General features: G+C 40.4%; 1 protein-coding gene across 1 annotated transcript; it reads left to right on the forward strand.

The window, feature by feature from the left end:
- The first annotated feature begins 1,000 nt into the window (after window positions 1–1,000).
- LOC117995649 (E3 ubiquitin-protein ligase sina-like) lies at window positions 1,001–10,448 on the forward strand. The gene is made up of 10 exons (XM_069508804.1): window positions 1,001–1,149; window positions 2,309–2,728; window positions 3,861–3,947; window positions 5,020–5,111; window positions 6,385–6,441; window positions 6,843–7,010; window positions 7,495–7,665; window positions 7,876–8,065; window positions 8,922–9,001; window positions 9,350–10,448. The coding sequence occupies exons 1-10, from the start codon at window positions 1,080–1,082 to the stop codon at window positions 9,626–9,628; spliced, it is 1,614 nt and encodes a 537-aa protein (XP_069364905.1). The 5' UTR covers window positions 1,001–1,079; the 3' UTR covers window positions 9,629–10,448.
- The last annotated feature ends 5,353 nt before the right edge of the window (window positions 10,449–15,801 follow it).

Consider the following 15,801-nt stretch of genomic DNA (forward strand, 5'->3'; position numbering starts at 1 on the left):
AATACTAACTAGCTGCCCTGGCGAACTTCGTTTCGCCCAACTGTCGATGCAATTTTTTAAAATTTTTCTCTCCGTAAGAACCATCCTCGTACTTCAAGGAATAGTATGAAAAAAGAATTAGCGAAATCGGTTCAGCTGTTCTCGAGATTTGCGATGACCAACACATTTAGTGATTCATTTTTATATTATTATAGATGAGCACATATGCAATCTTAAAGTTTATGTTGGTAAAGGGTTTTAGGGGAATTTGCACTGGCGTTGCCATAGCAACAGTTTCATCATCATCCCATTGCTGGCTCACAGTCTGAGCTCACAGTCATTATTCTGAGGCTGGCTCACTAATGAGCACGGGACACGGGTCTCCTTTCAGAATGAGTAGGGGTAATATTCTCTTTGATGTGTGTGGTGCGGTGCTGTGGTTCTTCTCCGGACTACTATGGTCTGAAGCCTCTGAAACGTACAGTGCGACAAGCATGCGACAAGGCTCTCTTGGCACTTGAATGACACTGAAAGGCACTGTTGAGAACAAAGGCTTTTGCATCGACATAGGAGGTAATAATCAAAAATTCAAATTTTGGATAGTTTTTTTTTGTGCAAATCGGAAATTTCAGAAAATTCTCTTTTAGGAACAAAATATGAAGTAGGTACATGAGTATTTTTGACCAAAGTTTTTATGGAAAAACATGTAGATGCATAAATGTTATGCCCGCAAAACTCATTACCATAAGCCTTCGGTGTATGATTAGATGATTAGTCTACTATTTTCGAAAAACTACCTAAAATTTGAATTTTCGCGGCCGGTTGTATCAAACCACCTTAAGGATTAGTAGGTACTTAAAATTTCTTTGGGCTTTTGCCCCTATTCTCCATAGTCACAAGATAATCACTGGTCTGTGGATCTTTGTCTATTTGCTCATAGGTCATATCCTGTATGTTATTCAGTTATTGTTGGTTATTGTTCTGTGATCGCAGGTCGTGAAACGAACGTGTTTAAAAAAAATATTTGCAACGTGCTTTAATTTAAAATTAATTTATCAAATAGTACATAGGCAGTTGTTTCTTAGTTAAATAGGTTTAAAATGGAGAACAATAGACGAGGAAACATTAATGGATCACTCGGTCGTGGAAGTGAAAACCCAAGGAGCTCACGTGAGTTGCATTCACATTAGATAGGAGCTCATCGCAGATTCTAGATCTAATAAGCCTCTAAAAATGTGAAGCTGGTTACGGGTTCTCCACCTTCTTCATATTTTGGTTTGTGGCTTTTATTGGATGCATCGAACCATGGCACGAAACTAACGTGTTTTAGTCATTTGTAATCTACCTACATACCCTACGATTTTTCACGTCAGTCATTAAGCCCTACATTTTGTGAGATATTCTACAGTGTTTTAAAAATTGAAATGTTTTTTTTATTTGAATTATAGTTCACGAGCTCTTGCCCGTTGCTTAGAGCTTGTGGGAGCTCTTTGTTTTTAGGGTTCCGTACCTCAAAAGGAAAAACGGTAGGACCCTTATAGGATCACTTTGTTGTCTGTCTGTCCATCCGTCCATCCGTCCGTCCGTTCGTCCGTTCGTCCGTTCTTCCGTCCGTCCGTTCGTCCGTCCGTCTGTCTGTCTGTCTGTCAAGAAACCGACGGGGTACTTCCCGTTGACCTAGAATCATGAAATTTGGCAGATAGGTAGGTCTTATAGCAGACATTCGGGGAAAAATCTGAAAACCGTGAATTTGTGGTTATATCACACGAAAAATATGAAATTGAGGTCATGAACTAATAATTATTAGTATTTTAAATTTTCTCGAAGTAAGATAACTACTTATATCAAGTGGGGTATCATATGAAAGGTCTTCACCTGTGTATTCTAAAACAGATTTTTATTTACTTATGTTTATGCATCATATTTTTTGAATTATCGTACAAAATGTCGAAAAAGTACGACTATAGTACGGAACCCTCGTTGCGCGAGCTTGACTCGCACTTGGCCGGTTTTTCTCAGTATTCTATGCCCAAGTTCTGTTCATACTCCAAGATGCAGGTATAATCTGCACTAAGTAAAATAACATGAACAGTGGTGAGTGCCAGCTGACATGAAAAAGGCTGAAAAAGGCAATGCAAAGCCACACTGTGGACAAGCAAGCCATTGTGCTGGCCATGTGTTGCTGGCTAAGTGCCTGTTAGTTGCTTTGACGCTTAGAGTGACTTTGTCCGCGTGGCGCACACAAATTTCATATCTACATCATAATATTGTAATTACTAAATCAGGAATGTATTTTACTACATGTATTCAGTGAAGTATTTTTGCGTAGGCAACTCATCTCAGCAGCAGGGGCGGTCCTATCTGGTCCCGCAGCGTCGCCCGTTGCTGGTCCCGCAGGCACACTCAACGCCGCTCAGGCCACCGCGCTTTGCGCCGCGCTCACCGGAGTACCCGCCGCCCAGTCCACTGCACTTTACGCCGCGCTCACCGGAGTACCCGCCGCCCAGGCCACTGCGCTTTACGCCGCGCTCACCGGAGTACCCGCCGCCCAGGCCACTGCACTTTACGCCGCGCTCACCGGAGCACCCGCCGCCCAGGCCACTGCACTTTACGCCGCGCTCACCGGAGTACCCGCCGCCCAGGCCACTGCACTTTACGCCGCGCTCACCGGAGTACCCGCCGCTCATGTCATGGCGCTTTGCGCCGAGCTCACCGGAGTACCCGCCGCCCAGCCACAGCGCGCCATTCGGTGATTTTTAGCCATTTATATTATACCTACTAGCTTCTGCCCGCAGGCAAAGTTTTGTCCGCGACGACTGCACAAATTTCAAACCCCTATTTTACTCCCTTAGAGGTTGAATTTTCAACAATCCTTTCTTAGCGGAAGTCTACATTATAATATTATGCCGCATGCCAAATTTCAGCCGTATCCGTCCAATAGTTTGAGCTGTGAATTGATAGATCAGTCAGCCATCTCTTCCTTTTCTATATTTAGCTAGCTGATGTCAGCTAGGTTTTAGGTTTTCAAAAATCTCATAGTTAAACTGATTTTTCGGGATAAAAAGTAGCCTATAATATCTGTATCCGGGATGTAAGCTATTTCTGTATTAAAGAGATGATGCCTGCAACTTCGTAAACGTGGATGGTATTTGAAAATCCTGTGGGAACTCGCCCCGGGAGTTCAGCCCCAGGATGCAACTTATATCTATACCAAATTTCGTCAAAATCGGTTAAACTGCTAAGCCGTAAAAAACTTACAGACAGACACACTTGCATTTATAATACTATGTACGACGTATAGACTATCTGATTCGCCCGGCGGCGCTCGGATACCTACAATTTGTATTTGTACCTACACTCGTCACTCTACAGGATTATGTAGATATCCACTGAGTTGAAGTATCATTATCATCATCAACCAATAGACATCCACTGGTATACGACATAGGTCTCTTGTAGGGACTTCCACACGCCACGGTCTTGCGCCGCCTGGATCCAGCGTCTCCCTACTCCCGACTCGTCTGATGTCGTCCGTCCACCTAGTGGGGGGTCTTCCAACGCTGCGTATTCCGGGGCGAGGTCGCCATTCCAGCACTAGCGCTATGAAGTATAACAAAAATCAATTATATGTTAATAACCTGCGATTTTACGACAAAATGACTTATTATACTTTTTAATCATCTGTGTATACTCTATCGATATAATTAGGTATCAGCCATCGACATAGGAGGTAATAATTCTTGTACTACGAAGCAGTACATAAAATATTTCTTTGGTTTCAGCTTACGATATCATTAAAAAAAACAAAATGGCGGCTGGACCATAGACCAGTGACCGTCGGAGCCCTTTGCTCTCTTTCTTTATAATTATTTTTGCCATAGATTTCGAGCCCTCATCACCATCACTGGCGGCAGCTGCAGACCCAGCAAATAATAACATGGAGGAGCCTGAACAAAACGACAGAGAAGGTATGGTACGTCCTTAATCAATAAATAAACACCGTCATGTTGTAAATTGTAATTTCAGATTGGACTATAATATAGTCCCCGCCAATCTTCTTGGCAGGTATAGTACGATTTAAACTTAAATGCGTCTGGTTGAAGTTAGCTTTGCAATCTTGCGCATGGTACACTCGAGAACTAAATCACTTAACGGGCGGCGGTAGGTGTTTAGTATATAACTAAATTTTAGTCTGTGTCTACATTATTTAATCTGTAAATTGTATCTGTCAATTGTATTTCCTTCTCGCTCTCTCTCTTCGCCTTTAACTGGAAGTCCTTGTTCTGAGAACTGGAACTAAATGGACGTGTTACGAAGCCTCTTCGTTTAATTTAATAAGCCTATAAGATGCCTGAAAAGGAGCTTCGTTGCCTAGAAATACAAGGTCGGTGAGTACCTCCGGAGGCCTACATAGACTGCAGGCGTATACTGAAACGCCTGCAATCACTAACAGTAGGTTCCACCTCAGCTTAAGCAAGCTTAAACAAAGTAACTTTCTCAATTCGACTGTACAAACAAACAAGACACGTATAGCGAGAGAGAGACGCATCAAGTAACTGTAGGAGCGAGACGTGCGCTGATCCTCCCTGCTACCTCGGGCGACCTCGGACACCCAAAATGTGTGTTCTGCGCAACGTCGGTCGCAAACTTCAGGGGCGTATTTACGTTTGAATCGTACCGTACGCGTAGTTCGTTAATTTTGGCGCAATGACTGAGTAGTGAGTTGTCAAATGGAAGCTGAGTGGGGGTTCAACATAGACTACGCCATGGGATTAGAAACTAAACTAAGTACCTAATAGAAAGGTTTCAATCTGATAAGAGTCTTCTTCTTCGTTCTGGGCTGGTTTCCGCACTTAAACGTTTCCGTCTGTTGTGCGTGTAGGTATTGCCCATCCCCGCTGAAGAGTATCTGATAAGAGTCCAAGTTAAAAAATTTAAATCGTGTATACCCGTGTAGTTACATTATTATTAGGGTTCCGTAGATTTGAAGTTGATTTTTCGCCGGTTCGAGGATGTACAATGATTTTATTTTACTAGTAGAGTCACGCGATGTCAGCCAGCCGCCTGCCGCCGCCGCCTCCGCCTCCAACCGAGCGCAAGCCGGCGGGCACGACGCGGACGGTGCCAACGCGGTAACTCACCTAAAAAACTGTTTCATTTGATTAATCTATCAGTAACATAATATAATTAAACAGAATTTTCACTTATGTTTATTATTTTATTTTTAGTTTAATTTTAAGTACATAATACTAATAACCAGGACGTCCCGCGTTTGGGCCCGAACAGAAAACCAGCGTTGCGGGTTACAATGTCGTGTACCCACAACATTCAGCTGTGTTCGGGCCTTTTCGTTGGCACGACACATTGTAGACACTAGGTACCTATTTGTTGGATTAGCTTTTAAGGAATGTTTTTTGTAAATATTTGTGTTTATCGTGTGTTGGATCAATCAATAAATCTATTTCTATTCTAAACCCATACTCGGCCGAACACGACTGCTGGACCAAAGAAATGTTCCAGATAGGCAAAACTCGTATTTTAATCCGTAATTTAAAGGGCTGTAAGTAAGGCTGGGGTCGCTCTGAAACGTCAGACACTCCCGACAGCATGCGATGATGTCATAAAAAAACCGGCCAAGTGCGAATCAGACTCGCGCACTGAGGGTTCCGTAGTACAATCGTATTTTATCGACATTTTGCACGATAAATTAAAAACTACTTACTAGATCTCGTTCAAACCAATTTTCAGTAGAAGTTTGCATGGTACATCATATATTTTTTTTAGTTTTATCATTCTGTTATTTTAGATGTTACAGGGGGCGGGGGGGGACACACATTTTACTATTCAGTTTAGAAAAAAATTATATTGAAACCTCAATATCGATTTGGAAGACCTATCCATAGATACCCCCCCCCCACACGTATGAGTTTAATGAATTTTTTTTTTTGAGTTTCAGTTTTAAGTACGGGGAACCCCAAAATTTATTGCTTTTTTTTCTATTTTTGTCTAAAAATCTTAATGCGGTTTACAGAATACATCTACTTACCAAGTTTCAACAGTATAACTCTTATAGCACACGAGTATCTACTCGTGCTTATAGTTTCGGAAAAAAGTGGCTGTTTCAGACAGACGGACAGACACAGACATGACGAATCTATAAGGGTTCCGTTTTTTGCCATTCGCCTACGGAACCCTAACAACGGCCTGATAGAAAGAAATGCTCGACGATTTTACCTAAATGTAAATAGGCATTTGACCATTATATTTATAACTCGTCTCAATAAAGAGAAACGAAACGAAGGCTTCACTCTCTCACTATACTCAGATGTAGCGTGCGAGAGGGAAAGATTAACGTACCTACATTTATTTTCTTATTATATAAAGTGATCCTTCTTTGTTTTTTAGGAAACAGCTGAAGAAGCCATTAGAGCGGCAATTGAAGACATGCAGGAGCTCAACCGAGTAAGTATCTTTTATAAACTACCTGAACTTCGTCCGCGAGGAAGTACGTTTTTGACACATCCTGTTGAAACTAATAATAATAATTTAATCGTACATAATCGTACCTAAATGGCGGTTAAGTACCACGATTAATACGATATTTTGACCCAGTTGCATGAGTCTGGGTCGAAATATCAATATTCAACATTTTTATTTATCGTGCTACGTACCCACTTTTTACATTATAATGTCAGTATCCGTATGTATAAAATTGAAACATCAGTCAGTAATGGATACCACTCAGGATAATTTAAACGCTAACATATAACACTGTTCTCGCCGCTCTTGTTCATACACCTGTACACTTCCCGCGCGCCGCTCGTTCTCTCGTGGTCGCTGTAGCTGTCGCGTGTGGTCTGCAGAGCCTGCTGGAGCTGCTCGAGTGCCCAACGTGCCTCGAGTACATGTCGCCGCCCATGTCGCAGTGCCAGCACGGCCATCTGCTGTGCATGGGCTGCCGCGCTCGCCTCGCCCAATGCCCTCTATGTCGCGCTAGTTTCAGCGGAAAGCGCAACCGCGCCATGGAGGCGGTGAGTACAGATGTGCCGCAACTTGAAGTAGGTACCCAAATGGCGCTACTTCGCACCGTGCTGGCTATCATCATCATCATGATCAACCCATCACCGGCTCACTACAGAGCACAGGTCTCCTCTCAGAGTGAGAAGGGTTTTGGCCATAGTCTACCACACTGGCCAAGTGCGGATTGGCAGACTTCACACACCTTTGAGAACATTATGGAGAACTCTCAGGCATGCAGGTTTCCTCACGATGTTTTCCTTCACCGTTAAAGCAAGTGATATTTTAATCACTTAAAAACGCACATAACTCCGAAAAGTTAGAGGTGCGTGCCCGGGATCGAACCCCCCACCTCCGATTGGAAGGCGGACACGTCCTAACCACTAGGCTACCACGACTTAGTGCTGACCGTATAATAACAATTTAATATACTACATTTAGTGTTTGGATGTACACGGTTATGTAACTTTTGTAATGTCTAATGTAAAAAAAATTTAGGTGGCCGAGAAACTGCGCTACCCTTGCCGCCACGGCTGCGGGCGCCAGTTGCGGTTGGCGCAGCGGGACGCGCACGAGGGCAACTGCGCGAGCCGTCGCTACCGCTGCCCCGCCGCGGCCTGCGCCCAGCGTGAGCCGCTGCCGCTCGGCGCATTGCTGCATCACTTTCAGGTACACCCACAGCGCGTGACAGCGTGGCTTGCGCGAGCCACCGCTATCGCTGCCCGTCGTGGCCTGCGCCAAGCGCAAGCCGCTGCCGCACCACTTACAGTTACACGACCCTCAGTGTGGAGATGCGCTACCCGTGCCGAAACTTTTCAATAGAATAGGAGCTGTTAGTTGATGATTGCGCCTTAACAAATTAAAATATTTTTTTGACAGACGACTCACCCGGCGATGCTGAAGGTGGGCTTCAGACACGACATAGCTGTGGAGATGAATGAAGACCAGCACGACGACTGGCTGGTGCAGGCGGGGAGCGACCTATTCCACCTGAGGGTGGACATCGACTTGCGCACGTGGGGTCGCGAACTATTAGATATGGTAGAACAACGGCATACCAAAAATCTTTTTTAAGTATCATAATATTTTTTTAATTTTATTTCTTAGTTTAAGAGTCAAACTCCGACAAGTCGAAAACACCAAACAAGTCTATATTGTAGAAATTTTGCACTAATAACATAAAGTTTTTTTTGCAAGGCCACAATGAAAAGGTGACTGACTGACTGATCTATCAACGCACAGCTCAAACTACTGGATGGATCGGACTAAAATTTGGCATGCAGATAGCTGTTATGACTTAAGCATCCGCTAAGAAAGGGTTTTTGAAAATTCAACCCCTAAGGGGGTGAAATAGGGATTCTAAATTGGTGTACTCCACGCGGTCAAAGTCGCGAGCATAAGCTAGTTAAATTAATTAAATTTAATTTCAAAATGACAGTAAGTAGGTATGTTAAGCGGACACAGAAGAAACAGATAGTGAATTGGATACGCACAATAAAAATGACTTTGACTTTGACTTTGAAAAACGAAAAAATCGATAAGCCAACATAAAGAAGTTGTGTTCTATTTTTTTACCTAGGTAGCAATTATTTTGGTAAACCAATAAAAAAATAAGCTAGTTAAGAATAATAATAAATAATCAGGTTTTGTACATATTATAAACTAGAGGATGCCCGAGACTATATATTTATAATATTAGTATGGATTGTATTGATAGTTTAAAAAAGAAAAATAAATGTAATTTTTAGTATCTACCCTAAGTTTTGTTTTAACTTTTAATATATTTTATTAAAATGAATTATATGAAAAATGTCTTATGTAGTAACGCATTTCTAGCCTTATGTAGTAATCTATATTAGTGCAAAATTTCACAGTAGGTACATTCTTTTGTAATAAAAAAGTAATTTATTTTTGATCCGAAACAGACCTCTATTTTCCACAGTGCGTCGCCGTGCAGGTCCGCTACATCGGGCCCAAGGAAAAAGCCAGCGAGTACATATACGAGGTAATGTGTGGTTATACCGGCGGGTTGATTACGTATCTCACAAGATTTTTAAAGAACCTTGCGTTTAAATGTTTTTACATAATTTGGTACTGAGATACGTTGCATCCCGGCCAGGGACGGGCTACTACGGCTAGGCTACTTTTTACCTTGGAAAATCAAAGCTCCCACGGGATTTTCAAAAACCTAAATTCACGCGGGCGAAGCCGCGGGCATCAGCTAGTAAGAAATAATAAAAAAATCAACTAAAAATCTGTAGAGAGAAAAGTCGGTATGAGTAGCTGGTTAGTGGTTAGAGATATTATTTGAATGTAACATTATAACACACCAGTTTTTTCATTCTGTCGGTAGGTATCGTTTGTGGGGGTGCACAACGAGAGCAACCTGGTGTACACGCGCCAGACGCACAGTGACCTGGAGAACGTGTCGCTCACGGTGCGTCACAAGGACTGCTTCAACATGTCGCTGGAGCAGGTGCTCAACTTCCTGGGCAACAGGATCTGCGTGCCGCCCGTGTTCAACTTAAGCGTCGCCATCCGCACGCGCGAGCCGTCCGCACCCGCCGGCCGGCCGACCTGGACCGAGCTCCACGTACCCGCTCCCCTCCGTCGTCCTCGTCAGACTGAATAAACATTTACTTATAATCTTCGTGTCAACCAGGGTGGACGTCTACGTGCGTCCTTTAAGTACGTCGTTGTATGGCTCCAGTGAAATTTTTCAATTCAACCCTTTTTTATATTTTTATTTTAGTTTTTAAATAACATTTTTACCTGTTGTTAATTTATAATAATCTACTCGAACCTTAAGTTAACTTATATCTAGTTGTTTTCGTTTCTCAATTCAACGTTAAATGCGCGTCAGTGTATCCTTCTCGACTAGAGTGGACGAGATGCTTCCGGCAAAAAATAAAGGTTAGCGCACACTAAGCAGATAAGTGCTACAGCAATTTTCATTTCGACATATAAAAATGAAACGCTGATCGCAAATCTCGAGAACAGCTGAACCGATTTCGCTATTTCTTTTTTTATAATATTCCTTGAAGTACGAAGATGGTTCCTACGGAAAGAAAAAATTTATATAGCCTGAAAAAGAATCGACTGTTAGGCGGTACGAAGTTCGCCAGGGCAGCTAGTTGATCGATATAAGTTATCAATAAAAAATGCTTGAGCAATTTGTTTCTCCATGTGCGCTGACCCTAAGGTTGCCTGTCTACTGACACAGAGTCGAGCGAAGAAGTAATTTTTGATATGTATTTATTAATTTAGATTAAGATAGTATTTCCTTGACGTGTAGGTAAAAACACCATCATAAAAATTATAAAAATATGTATAAGCAAAAAATGACATTTCTCGTTCAAAGAGCTGCATTGTAATATGGGCCTTTGAAAGTAGTTTCTACAACTGCAAAGTGTCGCTACTAGATGGCCTTAAATAGTCGCTTCAGTACTGAGTGAACATACATATCACAAATTTCGTCACTGGCAGTAAGCGGAAACCGTGGCCGTGACAAAGTGGTGAAATAAAATTTTTATAGATATTTTTTTTAGAGTAGCCTCCCCTACATGTAAAGTGGGGATGAATTTTTTGTTCTCGTCTACCCAATAGTGTGGGGTATCGTTGAAAATAGGTTTTTTATGATAGTTTTAAGTTATGTATATAGTTTTAATTATGATAGTTTTAAGTTGTCAAATTTAAAAAAAAATACTGTGGGTGTGGGAACATCATTTTTCGATTTCTAGATCCGTTTGTAAAATATAATGTTTTAAAGTGCTAATTTTTATTAGAGTCAAGTGTCCCTCTCCTTCTATCAGCCAAATGGTAGTAGGTATATGGGAACGTGAAATAATTCACAGCAGAAGTATATATAATCAATTTTAAATGAAAACTATCATGGCTTAGTAGGGTTCACAGGTTAAGGACTTATATCTGTTTTTCGAGGATTGTGACTACGGAACCCTACACTGCGCGTGGCCTGCCACGCACTTGGCCGGTTTTTATATATAGAGATATTTTCGTTTCTTAATAAAATTATATTCTATTTGTATACAAGAAAAAGTGCAATTTTATCTGCGATGAAAATATTAATAGGTATTGTAATAAGTACAAAATATGTTAAAGATCCATCATCATCATCATCATGATCACCCCATCGCCGGCTCACTACAGAGCACGGGTCTCCTCTCAGAGTGAGGAGGGTTTTGGCCTATGGGCCACGCTGGCTATGTGCCGATTGGTAGACTTCACACACCTTTGTGAACATTATGGAGAACTCTCAGGCATGCAGGTTTTCTCACGATGTTTTCCTTCCCGTTAAAGCAAGTGATAATAGAACAAAATAATGAATTTGACGTGAGCTCACAAATTAGTCATTATTTTGAATAATTTCTTAAACTAGACAATTTCAAGTAAACATTTTTATATAAACCTGTGAAGATGATACTGCTAGGGGCGAAATTTGAATGCCATAAGTCTACTTTCTCGCATTAGTTTACAAATTGTGAAAAACCAAATTAAATTCGAATTTGGCGGGCAGACCCGTGTCTTCTGCCTTAAGATTGGAAAATCAAAAAATCATCTCATTTACCTATTACTTAAAAGAAGACTGTTTTTTATAAAAAATATATTTAGAATAGTTAATCTACTTATAACAAAGCTGTAACTGAACTATTTCAGTACATTAAATATATTTTGAAAATTTAATTTGAGTAAACATTATTATCCATGTTCAGGAGAGCCGCGGTAATACGGCCGCGTTAAGTAGGTCGCGCGGTGTCGACGGTTCGCGAATAACGCGACCGCGGACAGACCAGCCAGCGGTCATTCACGACACAGAACAAAAAGTGATTTGTCAGACGAGTCTGTGTAATACATAATTTTTCTCTTTACTAATAAAAATACAACGTGCAATACAGTGCACTATTTAATTGGACGCCCAGAAATCCCTAAACTATAAGGGTTTGTAGGGCACTTGGCTCCGCCATATCAAATCACTTTTCGTTCTGTCGTGAATGTCCGCTGGCTGGTCGCGTTATGCGCGAACCGTCGACACCGCGCGACCTACTTAACGCGGCCGTATTACCGCGGGTCTCCTGAACATCCATATAGACCCAAAACATTTTTTTTTTGAATTTTTGTCTGTCTGTCTGTATGTGCGCGCATCACGCGGATACTACTGAACGGATTTTAATGAATTTTAGTACCTACAGTGGTAGATGATACCCCGGGTTAACATATAGGTTAGTTTGTATCCCGAAAACAATTAGGGATTCGTTGGGATACGGGATCAAATTTTTTATCGATTTTACTGCACAACTCCGTCAAATTTTAACCGATTTTCACTTTTTTTTTCTACAAAGGTTGTACCGTCAGGTTGTTACCATGTAACATTGGTGATGATCTGATGGACAACAGCAAATCGATCGCGATCAGTAAGTATAATAACTTAGTAAAAAGTAGACTCACAATAGATTTTCATTTCTTCCCTATTAGCAACTGCTTTGATTCCGGTTAAAAAAATTGGTACGCGCCTAAATTTCTTAGTGCAATTTAATACGGGGTTTATCATTTCACGAGTAATGTTTATAATATTTTAATGTAGATAACGGGTACATAAGGGTTGTGGTTCCGACAGGACGTCCCGTCCCGTCGTTTTGGAAGCCATCTTTAGGCTTCTGGATTGGCATTAACATCAACATCGACCCTTGTATTCAGGCGGCGTAAGACCGTGGCGCGTGGAAGTCCCTACAAGATACCTATGTCCAGCTGTCGACGTCTATCGGCTATCTATATAATGATGATGAGAGGAGGACCCCCCCGAATAGAAGCCTGACGTGCATTCACCGCAGCTCATGCTCAAATTATTTCAGTCCAGCGAACAACTCAGGATCGGATGCAGCAGGTGTCAGTGGCACGGTAATGTTATCTATACAGTATTGTAACTCGGCCGTATCTTTGAAATAAATACCTACCTACAGCAGCGCGGTACGTAAACATGCGATAGGGCTGCCCGCCTCCGGCATATTAATTGCATTTGCTTACTTTGTGTTTAAATATGTACATGTCATTTGCCTACTTTGTGTTTAAATATGTACTTCTCATATTAAATATGTACTTGAACTTATTTTTAGTGAAAAAATCTCGCGGTTATTAAAAAAAAAAAACACCATCCGTTCGTCACTGCGGCACAGTCGCGACTGGCTGCACCGCGAGATCAAGGCGCGTAGGTATAGCTCGCGTTTCGCCCGTTTGTATAAAGTTGGAATACTGCATAATATATCATTACCGTGTCAGTGGGTAGTTCAAACAAAAACATGTTTTAAAGAGTTCAATATTTATTTATTTTTAATACATGTACAATTGGTTACAAATATTAGTATTTTTATATAATTTTACTATGCGCATGACGCGATAAAGAATTAGGACGAAAAAACTAAAGCTAACAATAAATATGTATTGTAATTAATTAGTGCCTAGGTAGTAAAACAAAATTAAATTGAAAACGTATATCACAAAAAGCATTGAGTAAGTAGGTATGCAATTAGAACAATAATATTAGTATCCATTATTTGGTACAACACGATCCAGTGAAAATGAAAATGATTCGCTAAAAAAACTCATCTACCTACATGGTGCGCTGATGATCATGGTAACACAATATGAGTATATAAAATCATCACGAAGTAAAAAATAATATATTTTGATAGGTACGAGTAGTAATGTGGATTCTCTTTTTTGGGACGCCAATTGTAGGTCAAGATGAATCACGACAGTTTACATTCCAGTTTAATGAATAGTAATAAAGTATAATAAATAGTTTTTGCAATTCACGAGCGTGTGTGAACACTTTACTTTTCGTTAACGTCATATGCAGGATCATTGCGTAAGTGTGCGTGCCTGTCGGACCAATCAGTCGCTCGCAAATGCACACATATACTTATTTTACTTACACCGATACAACAAGCATGAGCCACGCGCACTCGTGAATTGCAAGAACCATATTATTTCGTTATGCTTGGCTGTATCACACTTCCTTTCCCTAAAGACGCATGCAAAGATGGCGTCCGTAACTTATATTTTAGTGATTTTTTTTTGGTAAAACTCAGTCACATATAATTGTCAACATTTGGTCTAAATCTATCTTGTATATTTAGGAAATATATTCGAAGAAATGTGTCATGGATTAGATTGAATATGAATATATTATAATTGGTACAAGGAATAGTGACCAGTGACGATTCTATTCAAGTTCCCAAGGATCTCAAGCCAGCGCACATCCCGAAGATTAATAGAAGGCTACTTAATATCAATAAACCACCTTAACCTTCCTTTCCTATTCTTTGTTCCTCAAAATTTAGGAACGACGAATGCTCAATGTTTTATTACAAGTAAAAGCACAGCGAACTGATAAAAACACGCACGTTGATTCAAATAAATTAAAAAATAACCTTCACGCGCGGTTGAAATAAATGCGCGGAGCACGGGCTGGGTTTTTGAAAATGGGGTTCTTTATAACGACTGGTAGTTGACCACTTCTACAAAAGATGGCAGCGCAAAAAGTTGTTTGGTTTGGCGGCCATTTTTGACAGAATAGACGTTGGACCACAGAACATTTAAATAGTCTGAGCTTGAGTCTGAGTTACTCTCAAGTTGCGCCTATGACGGCTTCAAACCAACTGTTTTGTCGGTAATTAATTTAACCGAATAACTATCAATTTTTTGTTCGCGGTATGCGCAAGTTTTACTTACACTTAGACCCTACCTTAATACCTTCTATAGAAAAATACGTAAACAATTATGTTATGATGTTAAAAGGTACCCTAAAGAATGTACTCCTTGTAACGGTATGTGCGCAGGCTTGTTCAACTATGCACAAAATATATATGGAATAATATATATGAAAAAAAAAATATACATACCTACACGCGCTATAATTTTAAGAATAGGTACGTTATTAAAAAAATCAATTTACATCAACACGAAAAGCGCTATAATTTACAATGATAATAATATATTTATAAACATCCATTTTTTGGTAATTTTTTTAATAGCGCGTGCGTTAACAATAACCTATTTGAGATCAGTTATTTGAAAACTAAGGGAGATTTAACTATTTAAAAAATTACAATAACATTATGTACTGTTATGTTAGTACACAGTTACTTAAACATTAATTAATTTATTATTAACAGCGACAATTATTATGAAGTAATTTAGATTTTTATCACGCCAGCGCCGCGCGCCCGGTTTCGGCAGTCGACAGGTTAAATTCAAATGATATGGAAAACATTCATCAAATGATACAAAGCGAATTTTTTGGTTCCGTAGCTCATCGTGAAAAAATGGAATCCTTATACGATCAATTTGTTGTCGGTCATTATGTCAATGTGTCCGTGTGTCCAGGCCCGTTTTCTCAGAAAAGTTTTGACGTTGTTATAAGAAGTCCTAACCGACATCAAAATCTAAAGGTATATTGCACTTGTAGTCGAGAGGTTTTAAGGCACGAGTAAAGGGAGATATCCGTTATGATTAATTTCAAATTCTTTGGGGAAATAATACGCAAAAAACTGAGATTTTACTAAGCTTCTTCACGCTAAGTATAAAAAGATAGTATAGAAAGATTATACAGAGTACAGTGGCACCGATTCCGTTGTCATTGTTAAAAAGAAAAGGATGCAGATACTCTAAATTTAGTTTAGAGATAGTAGTGCACGCTACAAATTTAAACAGTAGGCTCGCGACTGTGCGCTAAAATCACGGGTTTTACCATCTAAAAATTAAATTTAAAACTGTCAAACTGCGTCTGTC

Source organism: Maniola hyperantus, chromosome Z (genome assembly GCF_902806685.2).
Source record: "Maniola hyperantus chromosome Z, iAphHyp1.2, whole genome shotgun sequence".
Taxonomy (NCBI): domain Eukaryota; kingdom Metazoa; phylum Arthropoda; class Insecta; order Lepidoptera; family Nymphalidae; genus Maniola; species Maniola hyperantus.

Excerpts from the sequence above, each read along its gene's own strand:
- LOC117995649 (XM_069508804.1), top strand. The coding sequence starts at position 1,080 with ATGGAGAACAATAGACGAGGAAACATTAATGGATCACTCGGTCGTGGA. Across the intron at positions 1,150-2,308 it reads TGAAAACCCAAGGAGCTCAC|GCAACTCATCTCAGCAGCAG; the intron begins GTGAGTTGCATT and ends ATTTTTGCGTAG. Across the intron at positions 5,112-6,384 it reads ACGCGGACGGTGCCAACGCG|GAAACAGCTGAAGAAGCCAT; the intron begins GTAACTCACCTA and ends TTTGTTTTTTAG.